Here is a 22,944-nt window from a genome sequence, read left to right as displayed (position 1 = left end):
CACTAACTTTTCTTTGCACCAGTTTCCTCATCTGTAAACAGGGAGATCATTCTTATACCCAAGGCTTAGGTTGCTAGGAGAATTGGATGAGGAAGGGAGTGTAAAATGCTGAGAAAAGCAGCAAGCACATAGCAAGTGAGGTCATTGTCATTATTGATAAAGTTACCAGTAGTTTCACCTTATCATTTGAAATGGCATTTCCTTGGTTACCAAGAGAGTTTTTACATCCTTTCTCCTATGTATTGGCCTTTCTTTTCCATTATATTCTTTGCCTGGTTTTCTATTTTGTTTCTGGTTTTCTATTTTGTTTCCGGTTTTCCTTGTGGATGTATGAGTCACTTATAAAATGCTGGTAATTTATTAATCGTATGTACAGCTTACTTTCCTCTCTCTTCACCTTTTATTTATGTTTTGTTATTATATGCATGCTGTTTGGGGTTGAACAGGAGTTATTAGCTGTGATGTTGTGGGATCTTTCCCAGTACAATTTCTATTTTTGGCCCCATTCCCTTAACTCCAGATCGTGAGAGTGGTATTCTATATACTTGTCTAAATGTATTAAGCTTTGCTCTTTGTATTTGGGACTTAAATTCAGCTGCGATTTATTTTTACACATGGCATGAGATAGACAGCAATGTTTGTTTTCTTTATAAATAATCAATTTTCTCAACAGCCTCCTTTAAGGACACTACCCCTGTGGCGCCCAAATCTCACCCTACGTGGGTCTGAGTTGAGTTCTGTAGTCTGTTTCAGTGGTTCCTTTTTCTGTCTCTGCACCAGAACCGCAATGTTTAATGACTTAGCCTTTCGATGTTTCCATTGGGATATGATACACAGGGAAAGGTGCTCATCTCTGAGTGTACAATCCGTCCTTTTCCACGAGCACTAGAGGTAGAACATTCCTAGGCTCCGGAGCCCACACTTGCCCTTTCCAGCCACTGACCCTCTGCCCAGAGCACCGCTAGCCTGACGTCTCACGCAGTATGCAGATCGGCTTCACCTGCTTTTTTTTTTGCTCTTTGTAAATGGGATCTCATAGTGTGTTCTTGTGTGTGTCTCATAGGTTCCACTCAACATGATGTTCAGGAGAGGCAACTGTAGCTGTAGATCATTGATTCTACTTTTAAAAATTATTTCCCCTATAATTGGAAATAATTTTACCCGTATGGGAAATGTGCAGATACATAGTACAGCTTTTTCCCTCAACTGTTTTCACATAGTTTGCTGGCATGTTGTCCCATCGACCTCGAGCACACTGCTGTGTATTCCCCACAGGCAAAGGCGTTTTCCTATGTAACCTCCATCCTGTCATTGAAATCGGGAAATCACAGCTGATGCACAGTTACCATTTAATTGGGAGGCTTCAGTCACGTCTTTCCTATTGTCCCAGTGATGCCCAGACAGCCAAAGGGGCAGGCCACCATCACAGGGTGCGTGGACAACTGGGTGCTTTAATCTCCTTCCATTTGGAGCAGCTCCTCAATCTTCATTTGAACGTTCCAACCTTGACATCTTTGAAGATACAAGCCAGTTATTTTGCAGAATAAAAATTAAATTTGTCTGATATTTCTTCCTGACTCAGAAGTCCTCCTACCATTTAGTTTTGATTCTAATATAAGGCAATTCACTAGAAACTCTAAAGAACTAAAAATACTAGCACTGAATCCCTGTGGCAATCATTATAAATCACCATTGCACTGAAATTAAGTTCGTTTTATTTTTGTTTTTTCCGAGAAATTTGTGAATTCATTTGTGATTCAGCTGCAACTGCTTTCTACTCAAATTAAATATCTTTGCTGTCTTACGCTACCGAAATCAAATGTTGCCAAGAGAAACTGATATACGTTTCAGCTTGCTTCATGGATCTGTATTGAACTGGATTTTTGGGAGTTGCTCTTTTTGAAGACAGCCAAGTAATGTAAAGCCTGCGAACCAAGTAATGAAGGATCAGATGTCTCCCTCCGTTTTGTCATTAGAGATGCTTAAAATGTACTGAGAAGGGCATCACTGTGTTAATGGTTTGTGTTTACAAGTGAGACTCAAAATTAGAGATGTATATGCTTTTGTGTATTGGAAGTATGTCAGTTGCATCATGAGGTGAACTATCTTGAACCCTTTTCACGGAGATTCCTGCCTGCGTGCTGCCCTGTTTTCCAGGTCTCCCAGCTGTACCTGAGCAGCGCGGGGCAGCCCTGCCCCTCTCTGCCGCCTCACATTTTCTCCTGTGCGGAGAGAGCCTTCCACCAGCTTTTCCAGGAGCAGAGACCTCAGTGTTTCATTCTCAGGTGAGCCTAGCCCTCACCCCAGCCCCTGGCTCAGTTCTGTCCTGGGGGTTTGGCGGTAAAACTGTCCTCATTTCTTCTGGTTTACGTTTATTTACTTCCTCATTGGTTTGTGGTCCAGGAGGTCTTTGCGGTGAATACACTTGACTCGTTACAAAGGAGAAATATCTCAGTTATTAGAAATGGCCCCAAGTGTGGCTGAGTCGATATCAACAGACTTAACCTGAAACTCAATTCATTTTGAAGATTTACAGCTTAGAACCAGTGTCTTGCTTTCAAACCTTAGAAAACATGGGAAAGAAAGGCACCCGATCTTAGTACCACCCTTCTCCAAAATGTGGTGCTGGGCAAAATACCATGTAAGCCCTTGCCAGTGTGGGATTTCCCACCTGCTTCTGGGTGTTTATACCTTGCTCATATGTCACCAAAATTATATACTCAAAGTGATCTTTAGTGAAATGCAGTGGTAATATTAGCTCCTAAAAAGCAAGATGCTCAGAAGGGTGATTTACATTGGAGCAAAAATTCTTCACGTCAAAGAAAAAGTGTACCACAAGATGTAGGGGTGAAATGCAATTATATATTGATAGAGGAGTAAAGGAATATTTAGGTATTAAGGTAAGATCTGCACTGAGCACTACGTTTTATATCAGGCCACACCTGCACGAGAGGGGGGCGTCCGTGGACACCCCTGGCTCTGCATAGTTTTCATCAGTAGCGTCAGTTGAAGACTGAATATGTTAATAAAGCTTTACACAACCTGAGTCAAAGTGAGATAAGAGAGTAAAGATGGAAACGTGGAAAGAACCCACGTAACTTTTTTTGTGTGTGTGAAGATTTTTTTAAGAACTTTTATTGAGATGTAATTGACATACAGCGAACTGCATATATTTAAAGTGTACAATTTGATATTTTTTTTCTTCCTAGTATTGTGCATATGGCAATCCCACTCTCCCAATTCATCCCCACATAACATTTAAATCTTTAAATAAGCACTTCTTTATATACTTCTACGTTATTAATTTCATCAAAACTTCCATGGAGGGTCAGGTCGATGGGTTGCCGTCGTTCGTGATGTGGTTTTCAAAACAGCATGTAAATGGTTGTTTTTACACCTGTTCTGCCGTGGCCCCTGGGGCGGGGGTGGGGACCCAGGTGTTGTTGAATCAAGCAGCTCCACTTTTACCTGCTTTATCTCTTGGGTTTCCTGGTCTTCCTTAGACGAAAAGGGAAACACTTTGTAAAAGTCGTGATGGTGGGGACTGCATAATAGTGTTGACGATACAGCTGGTATTTATGGAGACCTTACTACGTGCGGGACCCTCCCCCGGGGGCTTTCCCTGTATTACCTTAGTCATCCCTTTGGTGACCTTGTAGAATAGGTATTATGATTGTTGTTTACTGTCATTTTAGGCATCAGGTGCTGAGCACTAGAAGGGCTAGCTAGTTAGTCCAGGGTCTCACGACTAGTAAATCGTGTGTCTGGGACGTGAGCCCAATCGCTGGGTCCTGAGCCCGAGCGACGCTCCCCACGCTCACAGCCAGTCGCCAGAGCAGGGCTCAGCCGCTGCCACCGACCTGGCAGGCTTCCAGAGGTCCTCCCGCCCTCCCCTACAGTGAGTGTCACAAATCCACAGACTTATCTAAATTCCCGCTGAATCCACTTAATTCTTGTCAAAGGCTTTGGACCTTGGCGAAGCTCCGAGGAGCCAGTGAATCCGCATCCTTTTTGGAACTTGCCGATGACAGAGTTCACAGTGAACTCTGTAGCGTGTCCTTTCACTGAAGAAGCCTGCTTGTCTTTGTTTCTATGTGTGCTTGCTCATGGAATTGTTTTTCTGCCAAGAGTAAGACTTGTTAATATTCTGCAGAACTGATACTCCTTTGGGACATTTTTAAAGGCTAATAACACCACATATCAACCACTTATTCTGAAAAAATGATTTCTCCATTCAAGTGTCAAAAAAAGAAGAGCACATCTGTGGTCACAAGGACTTTGTCACTTTAGTCGCTCTCTGTCTGCTCTCAGGGTTGGTGTTTGTACGTAGCTTCTCAACCTCCTAGCTTGTCTTGACTACGATAAGGCTTTCTGCATTTATACTAATACATTAAAATGAGTAAACTTAGAATTCAACTACATACATTGTTTAAAGATCAGTTATTGAGGGTCTATTGTGTTCCATACGTAGCATTTACAAAGAATAATTGAAGACTTGGAGATCAAAATTCAAATGTTCCTGGAGTAGATGACTTACAGTACCAGGCCAGAGGGTTTTTAATTTTATTTTCAGTTTTTAAGTTTAATTCTCATTTTCTTCATAATTATGGGTTCCAGTAGCACACTAGACTTCATCTTGAGGAATAGTTTTTAACAACTTTTAGATCGTTGTCCTGAGCTATCACTGGGAATTTGAAGCCCACCAAGATCTATCTTTCCTTTGATTTTCTGAAGGCCTTGATAAATGGTTTTAATTAATTGCTTGAGCATGTGCGACAAATATCCATTATCCTAACAGAACGCTGAGCAAACCTAAATTAATGTTTGATGCTGAGTGTACAACTAACTCGTGAAATAAGCGACATAGCGTCTGCCTCTGTCAGGTGCAGATTTAGCAGACAAGGCTGTTCAAATAAGCTTCAGATTTTGGGTCCCTGACTGATCAGCACGGCCAAGATCTTTGGTCAATTTCTGGTTTAATCATAGATGTGGATCAGATCAAGGAATGTTTCTTGAACACGTTGAGTCAGGATTTGTAGTTTTAACTTGATATCCTGTGAAGCCAGGCCTGTCATACCCATTCTTTTCTTTTATTTCCTTGTGCTTTATTGAAAGTTTAAATGAGAGATGGTGGTCGTCTTGGGATTTTACGGGGTGGCTCACTGACAGGCATGTGATTTCAGTTAGCGGAGAGAGCTGACCGTTTTCCCTGCATGCAGTAACAGGGTGAGGGCAGCCGTGGGGAGAAGGAAGAGGGGCTCATGTAACGCTGGCTCAGCCCCACAGCCTCCTGGGCTCTGTGCCTCTGTATCTGCAGGGACTGCACCGGCCCCTGTTTCGACGTGCTCAGTATATGCTCAGGGAGTGTTGGTTGAGGGCTTAATGTTGGATAAGCACTGCCTTCTACGCTGCCCCTTCCCCAAGAATGGGCTCAATTCCCACCTCATCCAGAAGTCTTCCCTGGCATCTTCCAAGAGATGTCCCTGCCTCTTCTCCCGCAGGCCCCTTGCTGGCTGTGCCTTTCTGTTATGATTATACCTTAATCATGTACATACTGCTCACTTGGGAGTATCCCAGCTGACAGCCCAGGAAGCGGTATCTTTTCACCTCTTTACCCCGAAGCCTACCAGACTCCAGTGCATAGTAGGCCTTCAGTAAGTCTCATTTGAAAGAACAAGAAATATGTTTTAACAAATGGTGTTTTCAAGATCAATCCCTGAGTGAATGCAAGCAAAAATCTCTAAAAACAAGATACAAGAGACATCAAATGATGTTGCTGGGTAATGGAATTTTTGTAACAGGGAATATAATTGTAGACATTAAATTTCCATCATGAAAGATTCAGATCGTTTCTGCTCTGAAATTAGAAGGTTAAAAGGAAAGGTCTTTGAACCCAGCGAGGGAGCTCTTCAGGATCTGGTGCAGGCCATTGTCACCTGCTCCCCTGAGGCTGCTGGTTGCTCTAAACGTGGCTAAAGTGTTTATGGTCACGGGCGAGGGGATAAAGCTTAATTAACAACTTGAGACATGAATAAAAGACTTAAACAAACATCTGTTTCTTTTCTGGCAAATGCCCTTTAGTCAAATGGATCAGAACAAATGCTCAAGGGAGAAATCTGAGAAAGCCCTAGGAAAACAGCTTTATATGTATTTTAAACTTTTGGCTATTAGATGAATAAACACCGTTTTCGTAAGTATCCCACCTAGATGCAGTAAAAACTTTATTTTATATCAGACCACGTTGGTATAGTAATTATTGTCTTAGAGTTTTATGTTAACCCTGTATTACCTGGCCTTAGGAATACAGCACAGTGATTATTTATAGGAATTAGGTCAGTAACGAAGTATGCCTGGGAAATACCGAAAGTGTTGTCCTTACACAGGACAAGTTTAGCCGGTGCTTGTTCCCAGATTAAAGGAAAATGGAAAACACGAAGTGTTGAAACCAGCAGACACCTCGAGAGGAAATGGGTCATTTTTGGACCTGCTGAGCACCAGGCAGGGTACCTGCCTGGTCACATCTCCATCTTACCAGCTGCATGCTTGATGTTCTGTTTGGAGGAAAGAGGCGGAAAGCTGAGAAGGATTTAATGATTGTTCCAAGGAAGATGTAATGTCTTTCCTGGAAGACTCAAAGATGTAACCAGGCCAGATATGTGGCCCTACCACACGCACATCTTGCCAGGGACCGACACCTGGTGGCCACCTCACTCACCTGCACTCACAAAGCTGAGGACAGGCGGGCAGTGTCTCTCTTCAGCATGAGGCCTTTCTGCTGTAATTCACTACACTGTGTGGTTCTACTCTGTGAGATACTGGATGGCAGAAGTTGCAGCATATTAATCTGTAGACCCAGCATCTAAAACAACATACACACACACACACACACACAGTTATTTACTTATTGTGTATCTAGAGTAGTATAGTATATATAATATAGTAAATATATACTATACCTATGACATAGTATATATTTACTGAATATTTTGTATGAGTGGACCACATGAAGAGTTAAATGACACCATCATCTCATTAAAAGTCATTATGTCATTTCCTCACCTTCTTTGTACCTGAGAATTATCTCTGGTTATTTAATTTTTTCCTACCTTCTCCAAAACAGTAAACTTGTGATTTTTTTCTGTTTTCTTTTAGTGGAGAAAGAGGGTCTGGAAAGTCTGAAGCCAGCAAGCAAATAATGAGACACCTCGCCTGTAGGTCTGGCTCCAGCAGGCCTATGTTCGACTCCAGATTTAAACACGTAAGTCTCTCGTTTGGGTTGGAGGCTGTGGAGAGGCAAGAAAAATGCAGTTTACACATAAGGGGGCATATTCATAGGCCTCACGTTTAACCATAAGTTGGTCAAAATTTGTGGAAATAAAAAAGATTGAGGCCTTGTACAAATGAATATTGTCCAAGTCTTGTATATATTTTAAAATATTGTGAACATACTCTCTTTTCGTATTGGCTCTGAACAGTTAGACTGAAATATGTAATATAGGTAGAGTTTGTTGTCGTTGGCATGGAAAGTGACACTTTGGTGTGTTGATGGGATAACTTTGGGGGATTGGCCAGAAAAGCATCTTTCGTGGGGGACAGTTGAGAGCTGATGCTGAAGTCTCCACGTATGTAAAAGAACTGATGACAGGAACCTCCGTGACATTAACGGGCAGGCGATAAACCTTCAGCCCCCAAATTGATTTTTTGACATATAACATTGTATTCGTTTTAGGTATAAAATATAATGACGATATACGTGCATATATTGCAGAGTGGTCACCACAAGTTTCGTTAACATCCATCACCACCCACAGTTACAGAATTTTTTTCTTCTTGTGAGGTGTGATGAGAACTTTTAAAATCCATTTTCTTAGCAGCTTCCAAGTGTAGGATACACTGTTACCAACTATCGTCACCATGCAGTGCACTGCAGCTCCAGGACTTACTTACAGCTGGAAGATTGTACCTTTTGACGCCCTTCACCCAAATTAAGACTGATTTTAAATTATAAGCAGGAACACTTGCTTTTATTTGAAGACACCATATCCTGTTCCTTCATCGACCTAAAATACTGTCCGGATTCAATGAGGAACCGCAAAGACCTATTAGCATCCAAGGGAAAGATCAAGTTTAACACCATGAAACTCAGACACTTTCGTTCAGGGGACACCTGCAAGCAGATTGATTGTCTTGTCGTCACACGTTCTAGCCGGTTTTGTTAACAGGTGTTTTCCAGCCCACGGCGGATTGGAAGGAGAAACTCTCTTTTCAGTTTTTCTCTTTACAGAGAATGATGATAAATCAGTTCTGTGGTGTCATAGACATCTATGGGGTCATATGAGCCCATTTATTACTTTAATTCATAATCATGTATTAAACTCGAGCTGTATATCGGGCACGTGCAGACGCCTGCCACACAGCTCAAAGTGACTCAACATTTCGGGTCAACTTGGGAAAAGCAGCAAAAATGCATTCTTCAGATATTGTCATATGCTGACTAAGGACACTTACGGATTAGAGAATCTGTAAAGCAACACGGTTATCAAATAGACTCAGGTTAAGTAGTAAAATAAAGGGATCTCTTGGCTTAATTGTAATGACAAGAAGCCGTAGTCTATGTAAATTACAGACTCAAGCACTCATTTACTAAAAGCAGTCCTTTGAGAAGAAGCAGGCTGTGTAATTTCTAAAAGGCATTCTAGACTACTTTATGTAAATTGGCTTTGCATTTTAGTTTGTGAATACATCCTAAGCTGCATTTTGGGGCGGGGGGGGGGGTAAGATAGATATAACTCTTCCAAATCAATTAGCATCTGGGAATCAATATTAAAATGTCAATGCAGATTTCACGTAAAACTATTTCTGATTCATTTGTTCACTTACTCATTTCTTATGGCAAATGAAGGATGTCATAAATAAGTGATTTCTGGCCTCAGGGTTGAGTATGGCTTAAACTTCATGGCGATTATATATATATATATTTTTTTTGGTTTCACTTTAAATTATCATCCACATGCATTTATTCAGTGTCCAAGACATTCTTGAAAATTACCCAGCCACAGTTTTTGCCTGGCATCCAAGTGTGTGCTGTGCGGTAATAAAATACAAGCACTGGAAACATTTATGAGATGACTGAAAATCAGTATACCATCACAAGGGTTCAGCGAAATTATGTCCGTTTAAGAGATGGGCCAGTACTTTCTGCGCGAAAGAAAAATTATGTTTAGGAAATGAGTGGAAAAGAATGTCCTGATACACAGAGCAGCATAGCATGGAGAAGGCCTTCTGGTCAGCGCAGGATGAGAGGAAGGTTTGTTAGGTGGCTGAAAGGAGAGAAGCGAGTGAGCAGAGTTTAATGGTGGGACACCCCTCGGAGGTACCACGGGGTAGGCACGCGCAGCATGCTGCCCGGCTAACAGACTCTTGGTGTCTTCCACTGGGAGATGCTGGTTGAGTCTGGACCAAATAGTTTTGCGCTGGATCTTAGCATAGTGTGAGAGGAAAACAGCCGTTGAAAGTTGTGCTGACCAGCAAAGAATAAGTAGTAGAGGAACAGTGGCGACATCCCAGGAAGGATGCGTAGGGATGGCCTTCAGCACAGAATCGTGGAGAAGCTGAAGCTCAGAGAACATATTCCTTGTGGTTTACATCGATGGCAGAAATCAAGATGTACACATTAAAGAGTATTACCTGGAGTGTGGGGAGCAAAAAAGACAAAAGGAAGAGGTTTGGGAGGAAGCCAGCCATTTGGAAGTTCCATGCTGTTATGGTGACCTGAGTTCTCCACAGAGACGGTACAGAGAGGGAGAGAGAGCTTTCGCTGGTATCTGAAGGTGAGCTCCAGAGATGAGTTTTGGTAATTTTATGCAGGTAATACACATGTTTTTAAAGGGCTTCAACGGCTGTAACCTTTCAGGATTTTACTGGTATACTTCAATTGTCCCATCTTGAAAATCTGCATAGGTTTACATTCTGCCTTTGCAGTGGGCTTCAGAGTGTGCTTTCTACCACGGGCAGATGGGTTCAATCCTATCACTGTAGCTACTGCTTTTGTTTCCCTGGACAATTTCAAAACAGCCGAGATCAGTTAAGAGGGCTGTTGTTTCTAGTCCTTGTATTTGAATTTCAAACTGTGGAAGCAGGGACTTTCCATGGCAGTGGGTTTATTGGAACATAAAAGTCATGTTTTGGGAAAAAACACAATTGCCTGGGACTTTTCACTATTTCTGGTCCAAACGAGTTTCAGCTTTGAGACATTCAATTCTACTTAAATTGCTTAAATAAACATTTATTGAGCAACTGCTTCCACAGAGCAGAGAGATGGGGTCACACTGAGTAAGCAAGTATTTTTTATTGAGGAGGCTGCAAGTTTTTACTTTGAGAAAATCCAATTGGTTAACTTCTACCAGGGTAATAGTGCATAACTTTTAGTGGCAGAACTATGAGAATTTTATTAAGAAAAATTCCAATGTAAATAGGAACAAATCATGCCAATAAAACTTGATTCAGTAGATACTGAGGAAGTGTGTACTTACTTCCCTTTGCCTGTATTTTTATTTAAAGTTTTATTACGGCACAATACTCTCATTGTTTTAAAGTTGAGTAGCAGAACAGGAGCAGTTCTGCATTTTTTCAGTTTCTCTTAACACATTTGTTTAGTGCCACCTATTGGCCGAGTGGATGATTAAAGATAAAAAACACGTTTTTTCAGTTGAACAAGTGTTTTCATCTTGAATCACGGACCAGCAGTGCACAATGAAAGAATGTCATGTATTTACATTTTGTCCAGTGGTTTTAGTTTCATATCATTGATAGTTTTCTGCCATTTATGTCTTTATTGTTTTTTTTAAGACTTTGAAGTTTATTGGCAAAACAGAGATCAACACTAATTCTCCCTTGAGTTAGAACTTGATATGAGCACCTTAAAAATGAACCTTATCTATACATACACTTGATGATATGGGAGTTGTAGAATTGATAGAACATGGACTTATACATGGATCTCAGTAGCAGACTTGCTGCTGTTTTCCTTCCCAATCTGAAAAAAATATACTAAGCAGGCACCTAAGCAGTTTCAGATTTCCAGTGGAAGAGTTAACAATACCTGAGCAGTACGTAATCAGTCCTTCTGTCTTCTTTATTGTTATTTTGATACAGTGATTAAAGACACCAATTCTGCAAGAAATTGCTTGGGTTTCAATCCCAGCTGCATTATTTATAAGCTGTGAACCTTGGGAAATATACTTAATCTGTCAGTTTCCTTTTTTATAAAATGGAGACACGTGAGAATTAAATGATGTTATATATACACATACACGCACATACATTCGTACATATATATGTGTGTATATAGTTATATATAACTATATATAACTTTATATATATGTATATGTAATTCCTGGCACATAGTAAGCACACTATAAATGTTCTCTACTATTATTAACAAAAGCAAAATTAATCTTTGCTCTGTGTTGAGTGCTTACATATGCCAGGCACCATGCTGAGTGCTTCAGAGCCAGGCTCTGATAACCACTGAAGGGGTTATTCTGCTTAGAATAAGGGAAGGGAGGTTTGGGAATGTATGAAACTTGCTCATGGTTATAGAATCTGCCATTAGCAGAGCTGAAGGTGGGGGCAGCTATTCTTACTCCAAAGCATGTGCACGGAACCATTCATTACCCTGTACTTCCTGTCTGGGCACATGCCATTTTTCCATTATAATAAAGAATCAGGATGTTATCAGATACAGTGCCAACATACTAGAAGCCAAAATATTTTTAAACTTTATTCTATTCCTCTTTATGAATTTTTAAACAACTGTTTAAAGCAATATTACAAAAGTTTAAAATGTGTTATAATTACACTATTAATTTTGCTGTATATTTATTTCATATTAAGTTGTTGGAAAAGAAGCAAAACATAGGACTTTCGTAAATAGTGTTTCAAATTATTCTTCAGAAACGTTTCTGCCATTGCTGCTATCAATGTGCACTGTTACGATCTTTAAAATTAGATTATTATAGAGAGACCAAAATCATAGGGTTCCTGTAAAGATTTAGTGTTTCTCTCCAAAAGTTCAAACTTCAAAAAATAGACGTTTTAATATATTTCACTGTTTCCACAACATTTAGTACTTTGACTTGTGATTAGAATCAGTGTTTTATAATTTTTCAAAATATAAAATACTTCCAGGCGAATTGAATGCCTTAGTAGAGCAGTACCCAGAAAGTTAAAGAGTAGAGCAAAGTTTAGTTTTAATTTAGAATAAAATTCTCATAAAATGCTGTCATCATAAACCACCAGCCAGGGTATCAATAAGGTATCATCGTGCGCCTCTTGTGGTTGATGTAGGAACTGCATTTAACATGTCAGTATCGTAAAAGATACAGAAAAGTACCTTTGAACTTTCCAGACTGCCATACTTTTTGGAGAATTGCTTGGTCATCATCATTATCCCAGGAACAATCAATTGTGAGAAGAAATGGCATCTGTTCTATAGTTATTTTTAAGGAAATAGGTCAAGAAAATTTCAGATGCCAGGGTTGATCTGAGGCGCTGTGTTAACAGCATGTTGAAGCCACAAACTCCCATCTCTGCAAGAGCACCTCACAGTCAAACACACTGGGTGCAACAGCTTCATCTGGAATTCTGGTTCCTGCTTCTATGGGGAGAATGGTTGGCATGGAGTAAAAACGGGGTATGGGAGGGTTACCTGTGGGTTCGGGCTGCAAAAGAGTATGTGGCAGAGTAAATGTGGGCTCAAAAGAAGGTTATAAACAGGTGATTAAGTTAACTTGTTATTTTTAAAAGAAATACTGACTATTGCTTGTATTAATTCTAATTCTTCTCTCCAAAATCACAGAAGCACTTCTACTGTTCTATTCAAGTTAAAAAGCCCAAATAGCATGTGCTGAGCTGTGTGTCTCTGTGTGTAGAGGACGCCATCCTCCACTTACTCTGAGAGGCTGGTGGAGGGAAGGGGCTTGTATGCTCTGTGCACATTATCTCGTTACCGTTAGCTACCGTTTGGGTTGGAGGATGCTAGCCATTTGCATTTGAGGAAAAGAGTGACCTTAAAAATTCAATATCGTGTTGTATGAACAATGGAGACCCTCTTAGCTGATGGCATATTCCTGGGATATTTGCTATTATTGCCCAATTTTATTTAAACAAATGAGTAGCTCAGTAAATGTTTCCCTTTTGCTACAGGTCATGAGCATCTTAGAAGCTTTTGGACATGCCAAGACCACGCTTAATGACCTGTCCAGCTGCTTCATAAAGTATTTTGAACTACAGTTCTGTGAGAGGAAAAAACACTTAACTGGAGGTAAGTGTAAAATTAAAGGAGATCTCAGGAACTACCGGAAGGGGGCAGAGAAACACCAAGCCATGGTGGCAACAGTGACTGGTGTGCGCACGTGTGTGTGTGTCCGCACACACGCACCTGCCTGTGGGTGTGTCAGTGTGCACAGCCAAGGTGTCAAGTTACAAGTTCTAAAATTACTGTGAATTGAAAAATATTCTGAAATGCAAGGTGAACCTTTCAGGACAATTTTTATGTAAACTATATAATATGAAACCAAACCAAAAGTAGCTGAGATGAATCACGCTTGCTAAACATAGAAACAAACTCAAATACTCAAAATAAAGTACAGCTTGAGTAAATAACTCCTTTATGCAACTTAGGCTGAAATCTATTTTAAATAAAACTGATCTATATTTTAAAATGGTTGAATGAAAACAAATCAAAATAGTCACCCAACTAAACCCAAACAGAACAATTCCTTATTTGATTTAAATATTTAATGTGTACTTATTTGAAATACAACTAATTTAGAATTCACTTAGGATTTTACATCTTTCAAATCAAAACAGATTATCCTTGCAGATTAATAACATGAATATAATTATAGGTAGAATGCCTGAATCTGCTTGGGGGAATAGAATATTTTCAAAACTTTTGTAACAGCTGTCAGCACACAAACAATTGTAATTATCTTTGAAAGAGATCAATGTTATTTGGCATTTCAAGTTACACTATCTTCCGCTTCAGGAAACAAAAGTCACTTTTGACCATAGTTTAGAAACAAATAACCTGTATTTTGCAATAAGGCATGTCCAAATCCCGTTATTAATAAATGAAATTTGGTTAAAAAAATATGCATAAAAGAATAGGAAAAGATAATTTTAGATGTTGAAGTTAGAGGTTTAAATTCTGCAATAGGAAGTCTGTTTGTTTTGTTTTTTAGTTCATAGCTAAGAGCTGTATTTGAAGGTCTACCATTTTAGGAAAACCTCAGAAGAGAAGTGTCTTGAGCCTCAAACTCTGGTTTTCACATCTTTGTTCATAACACCCCTGTGAGAACATCCCTCCAAGTGAAGAGATCACTTCGCTTATGAGCCTAGCCTCCCCCCCTGAGCTTTTCAGGCACTGGGGGTTGGAGGCATCAAAGCAGGGAGCTTCAGGGGGTTCCGAAGGTGCATGTCCAAGCCCCTTGCTACTCCAGGGGGACCCGAAGATGAGCACACGGGGTTATCTGGGAGGCTGTTAGAAATGCAGGCTCGTAGCTCCACCTCGCCCGCGGGCAGACCTCAGGATCGGGGCTCTTGAGCAAGATTCCCTGGTGATTTGCATAAACACTGAAATTTGAGAGGGGCAGTTCTAGCCCAGCCCAGGTAAAGCCGGATGCTAGGGCTTGTGCACAATTGGCTCGAGGAGATACAGCTTGTTCTTTTCTCTTTGTTCTTTGGAAAAAAGGCCATGATGTATTTTTATTTTACTTTTTTAAGGTTTTTAAAATAACATTTATTTCTTAGAAGTTATCGTGTGCATAATAGGAAACCAAAGAACACACGAAGCAAAAAAAGTCATCCATCGTCACAGGCAGTTTACCATTTGGTGTGCACTTGTAGGTGTCATCATTAAAAAAAATTAATTTTTTTTTTGTGGTTGTAAAGTTTATACTTATTTTTGGTTTTTTTAACTTTTTATTTTGTACTGGAGTACCATTGGCTAACAATTCTGTAACAACCTAATAGGGAAAAGAATTTGAAAAAGAATAGATACATGTATATGTATAACTGAATCACTGTGTTGTACACCTGAAACTGATACAGCTTGTTCTTGATTCAGTATCCCTTTGCCAAGACGAAGATACCAGTGGCTTCTGACGTCTTAGCCAAGATGCTATAAGTGGCTTCTGACGTCTTATCCGTTACTAATTTTGTTTACTTTTTTCTGGATAGAATTTAACATGTCCTCTTCGGGAATGTTAGTTTAGAAAATAATTGTATGCTGCATAAAAAAGAAGGCGAAGGCTTCCGTGCGGAGCCTGCTTTAATCAGCAGGCAGCCCCACCCGGCGTGGGGGTAGTCAGCCCTGCAGATACCTCTCACACAGGCTCCGCGGCTACACACTGTGACAAGGCGACAATAAATATGCATGCAGGTGAACCTGAGCTACTTCCAGATCCCGAAATGCCCTCTGAATCGGGAAAGAGCTTGAGCATCAGCGTACATTCAGGCTGGCACGTAACTGGGTTTGCTCTGTAAGGAGCACGGCCGTCCAGGCTCCCGTGGAGGGGGCTCCTACCATCCTCCACTTTCCGTTTTGTTCTTCTATGCCTTCTCTTCTGTGCCTTCTCTTCTATGCCTTCTCTTCTACGCCTTCTCTTCTATGCCTTCTCTTCTATGCCTTCTCTTCTATGCCTTCTCTTCTAATGCACACCCTCTGTTTGGGTCCCATAGCCTATGTTTGCTTGGTAATCTCCTGCTGTGTTCTTTTTAAAATCTGGCAAATTGATTTGGAGGTGTTTTATGTGTTTTTTTAATGTTAAGAATAAAACAACAACTAATAAATAAACAAACCTATAAAGTCGGTGCTAGTTGAGGCTACATTAATAGAGGCATAATGCTTGGAACATGAGTGGTCGGGGGAGTCTGAAGAGGGCAGCCTGGAGTTCAAGCCTTTGTTTTCTGTATTTAAGAGGAAAAACATGGACTGCATTCAGAGAATGTTTATCAGGAGTGTGAAAGGTCAAGTGCCTTGTCTTTGGATTGAACACTGAAGAAACTAAAAATGTTTCCACTGCAAAGCTGAAGACTCAAGCGAGATCTGGCAAGTGTCTTCAAATATCCACTCCCACGGGGAAAGGGTCCTGAGTACAAAGATGTATTCGCTGTGCTGCAGAGTTGGTAGATGTTTCAGAGAAGGCGTGTCTTCACTTTGTCAGAAGAACTTTCCATCTTACCTCCTGTGGTTGCGATATGCTTTCTCGCCCCACGTGGTGTGTGTTCAAGCCAGATGCGAGAACAGCTAGTGTGCTGAAGATGGTGCAGCCCGAGGTAGGACACTTGGACTAGAACATGCTCAGACCTGCCTCCCGCTCTGTGTTCTCTAAGTCCGGATACGCGGTGATCTGATAACCGTGGTGGGATGTTCGGGCACAAAGCAGAGTGACTGGACAGCGCTTACTATCTCCTGTTGCTGGCAGCATAGAATCAACAGAGTCGACAGGAGAAGGCATAGAGGGTATCCGTGTCCAGGAGCTGCTGTAACAAAGCACCACCACCTGCACAGCTTAAAACAGCAGGAAGCTGTTCTCCCACAGCTCTGGAGCGGGAAGTCCAGAATCAAGGTGCAGCAGGGCCGAGCCGTCTCGGATTCTCCCAGGGGGATTCCTTCCTTGCCTCTTCCAGCTGCTGATGGTGCCACCAGTCGTGCCTGGCACTTGGTTTGTGGAGGTGTCATTCTGTTCTCCTTTGTCACAGGGGGTTCTCGCTGTGTCTCTTCTCTCCTTACAAGGACCCCAGTCATATTGGGTTAGGGCCCATCCCACTCCAGTATGATTTCATCTTTTTAAAAACCAATTATTCTATGTTTGATTGGATGACTGTGTTTATACTGTTGTGTAGGATGTTAGCTTAAAAGCCAGTGGGATTGGGTCCTGCCTTTCAAGGCCTGCAGGATCATCCGGGAGCTAAGACTTGTCTGTCTGTCTGTCTCCCTCTCCAGCACGTACATTTGTGTCTGTTGCTGTATCCCCAGGGTCTAGCACGATGTCTGGCAGAATCAACATGCAGTAGATACCCAGTGGTTAAATGCATTAAGGGTGGAACAGAAGTAACTCTAATGCAGGATAGGAAGCAGTAAAGCTCTAAAGGCATGTAAGCCCTGGGATTGGAAGCTCTGGGTGTTTATAGGTCTTTGTTCGACTCCAAAGAGCCCCTAAAGCTGATGGTATTACTCTGAGCTCAAACTCCACAAGTCCTGGGTCCAGGCCCAGTCCTAACCCTGTACCGATTTCTATGACCCAGATCAACCACATAGATGCTCTAAGTGTTATTTGTAAGATGGAAAGGCTAGACCCGAGACCAGGCAGAGCATGGGCAAGGATGAAGTAGAATGACTGTGAGATGCCAGGGGCTGGAGGGGCTGCTCGGATCCAGAAGCAGGGCCCTGCAGTGTAGCCTCGTCTTAGCTTGAGTACATCTGCCAATACCTGCTTTCGTACGAGCTCACAAGCACAGGTATGGGAGCTTAGGGCTTAGGCGTATCTTTTTGTGGCACACAGTTCATCCCACGACAGAAAATAAGGGGAGACCTATTGTGTTTGTCTTTACTTTTCAAAATTATTTGCAGTCTAAGCAAAAGTATCATCATCACCTCAAAAAACTTCAAAGTGTTTGAACACTTTAAGGAGCTGTGCATCAACGGGATACTTTTAAATAATTCATCACCAAGAATTCTTTTCCGAAAGAAACATTTAAAAGGTATTAATTTAAATTACTTTACATGGTTTTTAAATAGAGATGAGTTATTCAAATTAGTCCCGTATAAGAGCCTTCCGAATTTCAAGTGTTCACTAAAATAGTTAATCAAATTGAAGTAAGGTTTTTACACCTCGTATGAGATAAAGTGTATGTAGGTTACAGGTTGATTTCATGCTTTATGGTAGTCTGGAGTTCCTTCAATTACCAACACGTAAAATAGTTATAATGATTTCATTGTACAGGGAATATTATCTTACTACTTTAGAGGTTGATAGATGTTGTATATTTCCTTAATTGGTATCATTGCTTATACTTTTATAATGTAATGCCGACTCCTTGATCAGGGATGCAAGCACAAATTGTAACGGAAAATGCAAGTTCCGTGTTATGAAACATCAGCTACAGAGAGTAAGGATTGTTTCTTATTTGGAAGAAATTTTAATTTAGAAACAACATTCTAACCTGGGCTTTCGGCCCAGGATTTTTCCCTGTCTGATTACTTATTTAACAGTATCATCTTTCTAGGTCCCCCAAGCCCCTCTTTCTAATGCGCCCCCTCAATTCTAACTCTGTTGACTGTAGAGCACGTCTCCCCCCGCCCCTTATCTCTTCCCCAGCACTTGTCAGAATCTGAACGTGTCCTTTTCTGTCTGTCCAGTCGTTGTCTGTGTCTCATCTTAGGCTGCGGGTTGTTGGTGGCAGAGAGAGGTCTTGTCTGTCTGGGCGCGTAGAGCATGCGTTCGGTACCCGTTGGATTACGGACTCTGAGGAGTGGCACTGGGAAGAGGTCACAGCGTGAAACCGTCCTTATTCAGTTCAGGGAGGGGATTGTGTAAACGCCTCATGAACTCACTCAGGCCAGCGAAGAGCGTGTGAAATAGTTATCAACATTTAACTCTGGATAATTTTTTTAAAATTAGAGCCGATTCTCTTTGTAATTAGAGTTTGTGTGTGCTGAGGATAGAAGCGGTATCTCCTTCCTGAGTGTGGGGATAGGCAAAACAGACACATGCTGAGGGTCTGCAAAGGTAGGAGGACCCAGGATCCACGTGTGGGCAGGGAAGAGTAATTGGCCCCTTGACTTTTCTGTGCCGTGCAGACACCCAGGTTTATGGAAGTGGAGATTGAAATTTACTGATAATCAGAGACGTCTCCCAATAAACATGCCAAGCCTGCGTTATCTACTTGGGAAACTCAAAACTTAGAGTGAACACAAAAGAGACGGGAAATACATTAAGACCTTTGCCTTTTGTTTTTTCAAAACTTTATTTTAAATAGACAAATAGTTTTCATCTCCACTGGTGTCATCACCAACGGTCTGTAGCATTATACTCTCAACTGGACCTTCTTTTAAAAGTTTCAGGATGGCCATCATCAAAAAGTCTGCAAATAATAAATGCTGGAGAGGGTGTGGAGAAAAGGGAACCCTCCTGCACTGTTGGTGGAAGTGTAAATTGGTGCAGTCACTAAGGAGAACAGTGTGGAGGTTCCTTAAAAAATAAAAATAGAGCTACCATATGATCCAGCAGTCCCACTCCTGGGTGGGCATATATCCAAGGGAAAACATGGTTTAAAAGCATAGATGCACCCCAATGTTCATTGCAGCACTGTTCGCAATAGCCAAGACATAGAAGCAACCTAAATGTCCATCAACAGAGGAATGGATACAGAAGATATATATATAATGGAATACTACTCAGCCATAAAAGAGAAATAATGCCATTTGCAGCATCATGGATGGACCTAGAGATTATCATACTACGTGAAGTAAGTCAGAGAAAGACAGATATCATATGATGTCCCTTATATGCGGAATCTAAAACAAAGTATGTTACAAATGAACTTATATACAAAACAGAAATAGACCCACAGACATAAAAAACAAATATGGTTATAAAAGGGGAAGGAGGGGATAAATGAGGAGTTTGGGATTAACAGACACACTCTACTATATATAAAACAGATAACCAACAAGGACCTACTGTGTGTCACAGGGAAGTATACTCAATATTTTGTGATAACTAATAATGGAAAAGAATCTGAAAAAGAATATATATATATATATATATATATCTATACACACACATATATACATACATACATGAACTGAATCACTTTGTTGTATACCTTAAACTAACACAACATTGTAAACCGGCTATATTTCAATTTAAAAAATCATTTCAGAGTGCTTTAATTGATCAAATCTGCTTTGAAGAACAGCATCTTTTAGTGCAAACAGGCTGAGCTCTGAAGATAAAGCAGTTGGGTTTAAATGTGAAAAGGCCTGCACCAGGGTATAAATGAGGCAGTGTTGGAAAAGCACGTAGCATAGTGTCCGGTACACCTGGTAGGTGCTTTAAGTGATGGTTCCTTCCTCCTGAAGTCCACAGGAAGCCTGGGACCTTTGTTTCTTTTCATCCCCCTTTTTGTTCCAAAATATCCCTTCACTTAGTGGCATTAAAGCCCAAAGGTAATGGTAAAATTAGAATGAGGTGGTGTGGTTTCTTTTCCATTTCTCCGTGAGTATTTATTTAATCCGGTGGTAATTTTAAGTTGAGGTCTTAGTTACTAAATTTTCTTTCTTTCTTTTTCCTTCTTAAGCAAAATGCTAAAGACATGTCCCATTTGTTATTAATATTATTAACCCTGAAGTATCAGTAATTAACCGCTCAAGAGACTATTTCTAAAAATCTGTACACATAGGAAATAAACTGTCATAGTTGTCCCCGCTGTTATTTTCTGGTCACCAGCTAAAGAAATGTCAGGTGAAAATGGAGGGCTAGGTGGTAACCTTCTGACCCTCAAGCTTCTACAGTCAGAGAGAAGACTGACCTTATGCCCACTTGTTCAAGCCAACACACAAGCTTAATTGAAAGCAGCATTCAGAACTAATCAAATTCCGCATCATCGAGTGACTTCAATACCCTTCATCTTTCAAAACCAGCGTAGTTAGTAATCATCCCAGTTAGCTCCTCTCCAGCAGTGTGTGAAATTGCTGGGGATTAGCAGAATTCTGATCAGTAGTATATTAAGAAAAAGTCCATCTTGAGGAGCTTTTAGATGGAAGAAAACAAAACAACCAAAAATTCAAATTTCTGTGGGACGAATATTCTTCCAAATGAGAGATATTCGGGCCTTTTTGTTGTGTCTGAAATGAAACTGGAATAATGGAAGGAAAATGATAGGTTTTGAAGTTAAAAAGGCTTTTGACTCGTTCATGCAAGTGTCTGTGAGCAGAAAAGTTTCTGCTAATTTATTGACTTCTCAAGGCTTGTATGTTTTAAAAAGTGTTTTATGTCAGAAATATTCTTGACTGGATATATACTTGTGATCCTCCATCTTTCCAGAAATCTATGTGAGTAGGTCTTCGAAAAAGTTTCACTGCTGAAATAATATGTATGCTTGCATATTATATATAACATAATATGCAGTGAAAGGATTTTATAGAGCTGTACCCATTTTTGTTCAAGATGAAGGGAGGTGGAGGAGATAACCTTCCCTCTCCTTCAAGAAGGTCAAGTGCCCTAGGTGCCCTTCCACTGACTTCCAGAAACTCCCAGCACCCACTTAGACCCTGCCCACCCACGTGGTTACCAATACGTGACTAATCAGATCTCTTCCCAGAAATGCCCATCGTGCCTTCAACCAGCAGTCACCAAAAGCACACTGCTGATTAATTAATACAGCCAAATAGTCTCTCTTTCACCACTAGGTACTTCTTTTGTCCTTACCATCCAGGATCAATAATGCTGGGGGTGGTATAGGTGAACAGTGCCTCAACCAGGAGTCAAAGTATGGTCCCCAGTCGTGAATCTGACACTGGCATCTCCATGTCTTAACTTCACTATTTTGGAAGAGTCTTTCTTTATGCACTTATGACAACCTTTCTAGAAGGTGTCTAATGAGACAACTTTTCTTAATAAGGTTTATTAATTTTGTGATTTTTTTAAGCACTGATCATCATTTTGACTAAGTTGACCACTTACAAAATTTATAGGAATAAAGCACTGTAATAGTGGTTCCATTTGTTCAAAACCAAAGTTTGCTATATAAAACCAAAGTTTGGAGACCTCATATTTTTGCTTTTACAAGCTGGACTCTAGAATAATTATTAACAGACTCATTATATGAGATGCTTATAGTTCAAATGTAGGGAAAATTAAATTCATTTGCCTTCCTAAAGCTGTAACCTTATGATCCAAAAAATTATTGGCCATGCATTCTTACTTCAAAGTGGAAAATGATAGTAATTCACAGTAGCATCTAAAAATGAAATACATAACTATTTATGGACCATTCATACTGATAAGAGTAAACCTAAATTCAAATAAAAAGGATACTCCAGAAACAATAGAATTTTCAGCCCGCCAAATATATAGTCATACGTTATAATTAACACTATCTTCTGAATTTCCAGCCTTATTTTGAAGGAAAACCAAGGGTGTGATGCCCACATTGAGTACTTTTGTCCCTGTTCAACTAGTATGAGATAAATTTTAACATGTAGTTATGATATGTGTTTTTTTCCCTTTTGTAATGTTTAAAGGCAGAGGGCCAAAATAATGAATATTAGGTAATAGTCCTGCTACTACAGGAGGTCAGAATAAACCAGGAAGGTGATTGGATGCTATTCACACTTGGGCGTGCATTACTGAGGGACACATCACTTATCTCCTCCCCGACTACAACATAAACTTTATTGTTGAAAGACCTGTTTCATTATCTCCCACTGTGCTACAAACCACGATTTAGCTCCCTTGTATAATTTCAATATATTAGGTCTCGAAGCCCTAGTAGCATTCTGTATATTAAGTAGTATCTTCATGAATTCATGTAGTATTTGCCTTTGCTGCAGTGAGTTTCTTCCAGTGTTTTCACCAGTGAGAGACTATTGTCTGTATCTCTGGTCCTTAACAGTGTGGTCATGAAACCTTCTGATCTGTTTGATAGTAATTCTTGCCAGTGTCTACGGAGGAACATTTATAATCCATGTCTACTGATATATACCTGAGCAATATGTACCTGCAAATTGAGACATTACTTAAGAACATTCTAAAAATTATTTTGGTGTCTTTGTTATAGGCAAGGACATATCTTATTTCAGATTATATTTGTGCATAAAAGTATATGTTGGGTCAGGAACAAGATAAGAATATCCCCTCTCACCACTCTTTT

At 40.4% G+C, this 22,944-nt stretch overlaps 1 protein-coding gene across 1 annotated transcript in view; it reads left to right on the top strand.

Annotated features, from left to right (window-relative positions):
- Window positions 1-22,944, top strand: part of MYO16 (myosin XVI) — a 419,267-nt gene that overhangs the window by 152,952 nt on the left and 243,371 nt on the right. Inside the window, exons 12-14 of the mRNA XM_057707440.1 lie at window positions 2,158-2,285; window positions 7,153-7,258; window positions 13,207-13,324. Of these exons, the coding sequence (XP_057563423.1) occupies window positions 2,158-2,285; window positions 7,153-7,258; window positions 13,207-13,324 (352 nt within the window). The remainder of the gene's footprint in view (window positions 1-2,157; window positions 2,286-7,152; window positions 7,259-13,206; window positions 13,325-22,944) is intronic.

The sequence above is a fragment of the Hippopotamus amphibius genome, chromosome 14, assembly GCF_030028045.1.
Source record: "Hippopotamus amphibius kiboko isolate mHipAmp2 chromosome 14, mHipAmp2.hap2, whole genome shotgun sequence".
Taxonomy (NCBI): domain Eukaryota; kingdom Metazoa; phylum Chordata; class Mammalia; order Artiodactyla; family Hippopotamidae; genus Hippopotamus; species Hippopotamus amphibius.
The sequence above is the reverse complement of the archived record's forward strand: the minus strand, read 5'-3'. Positions and strand labels throughout refer to the sequence as shown.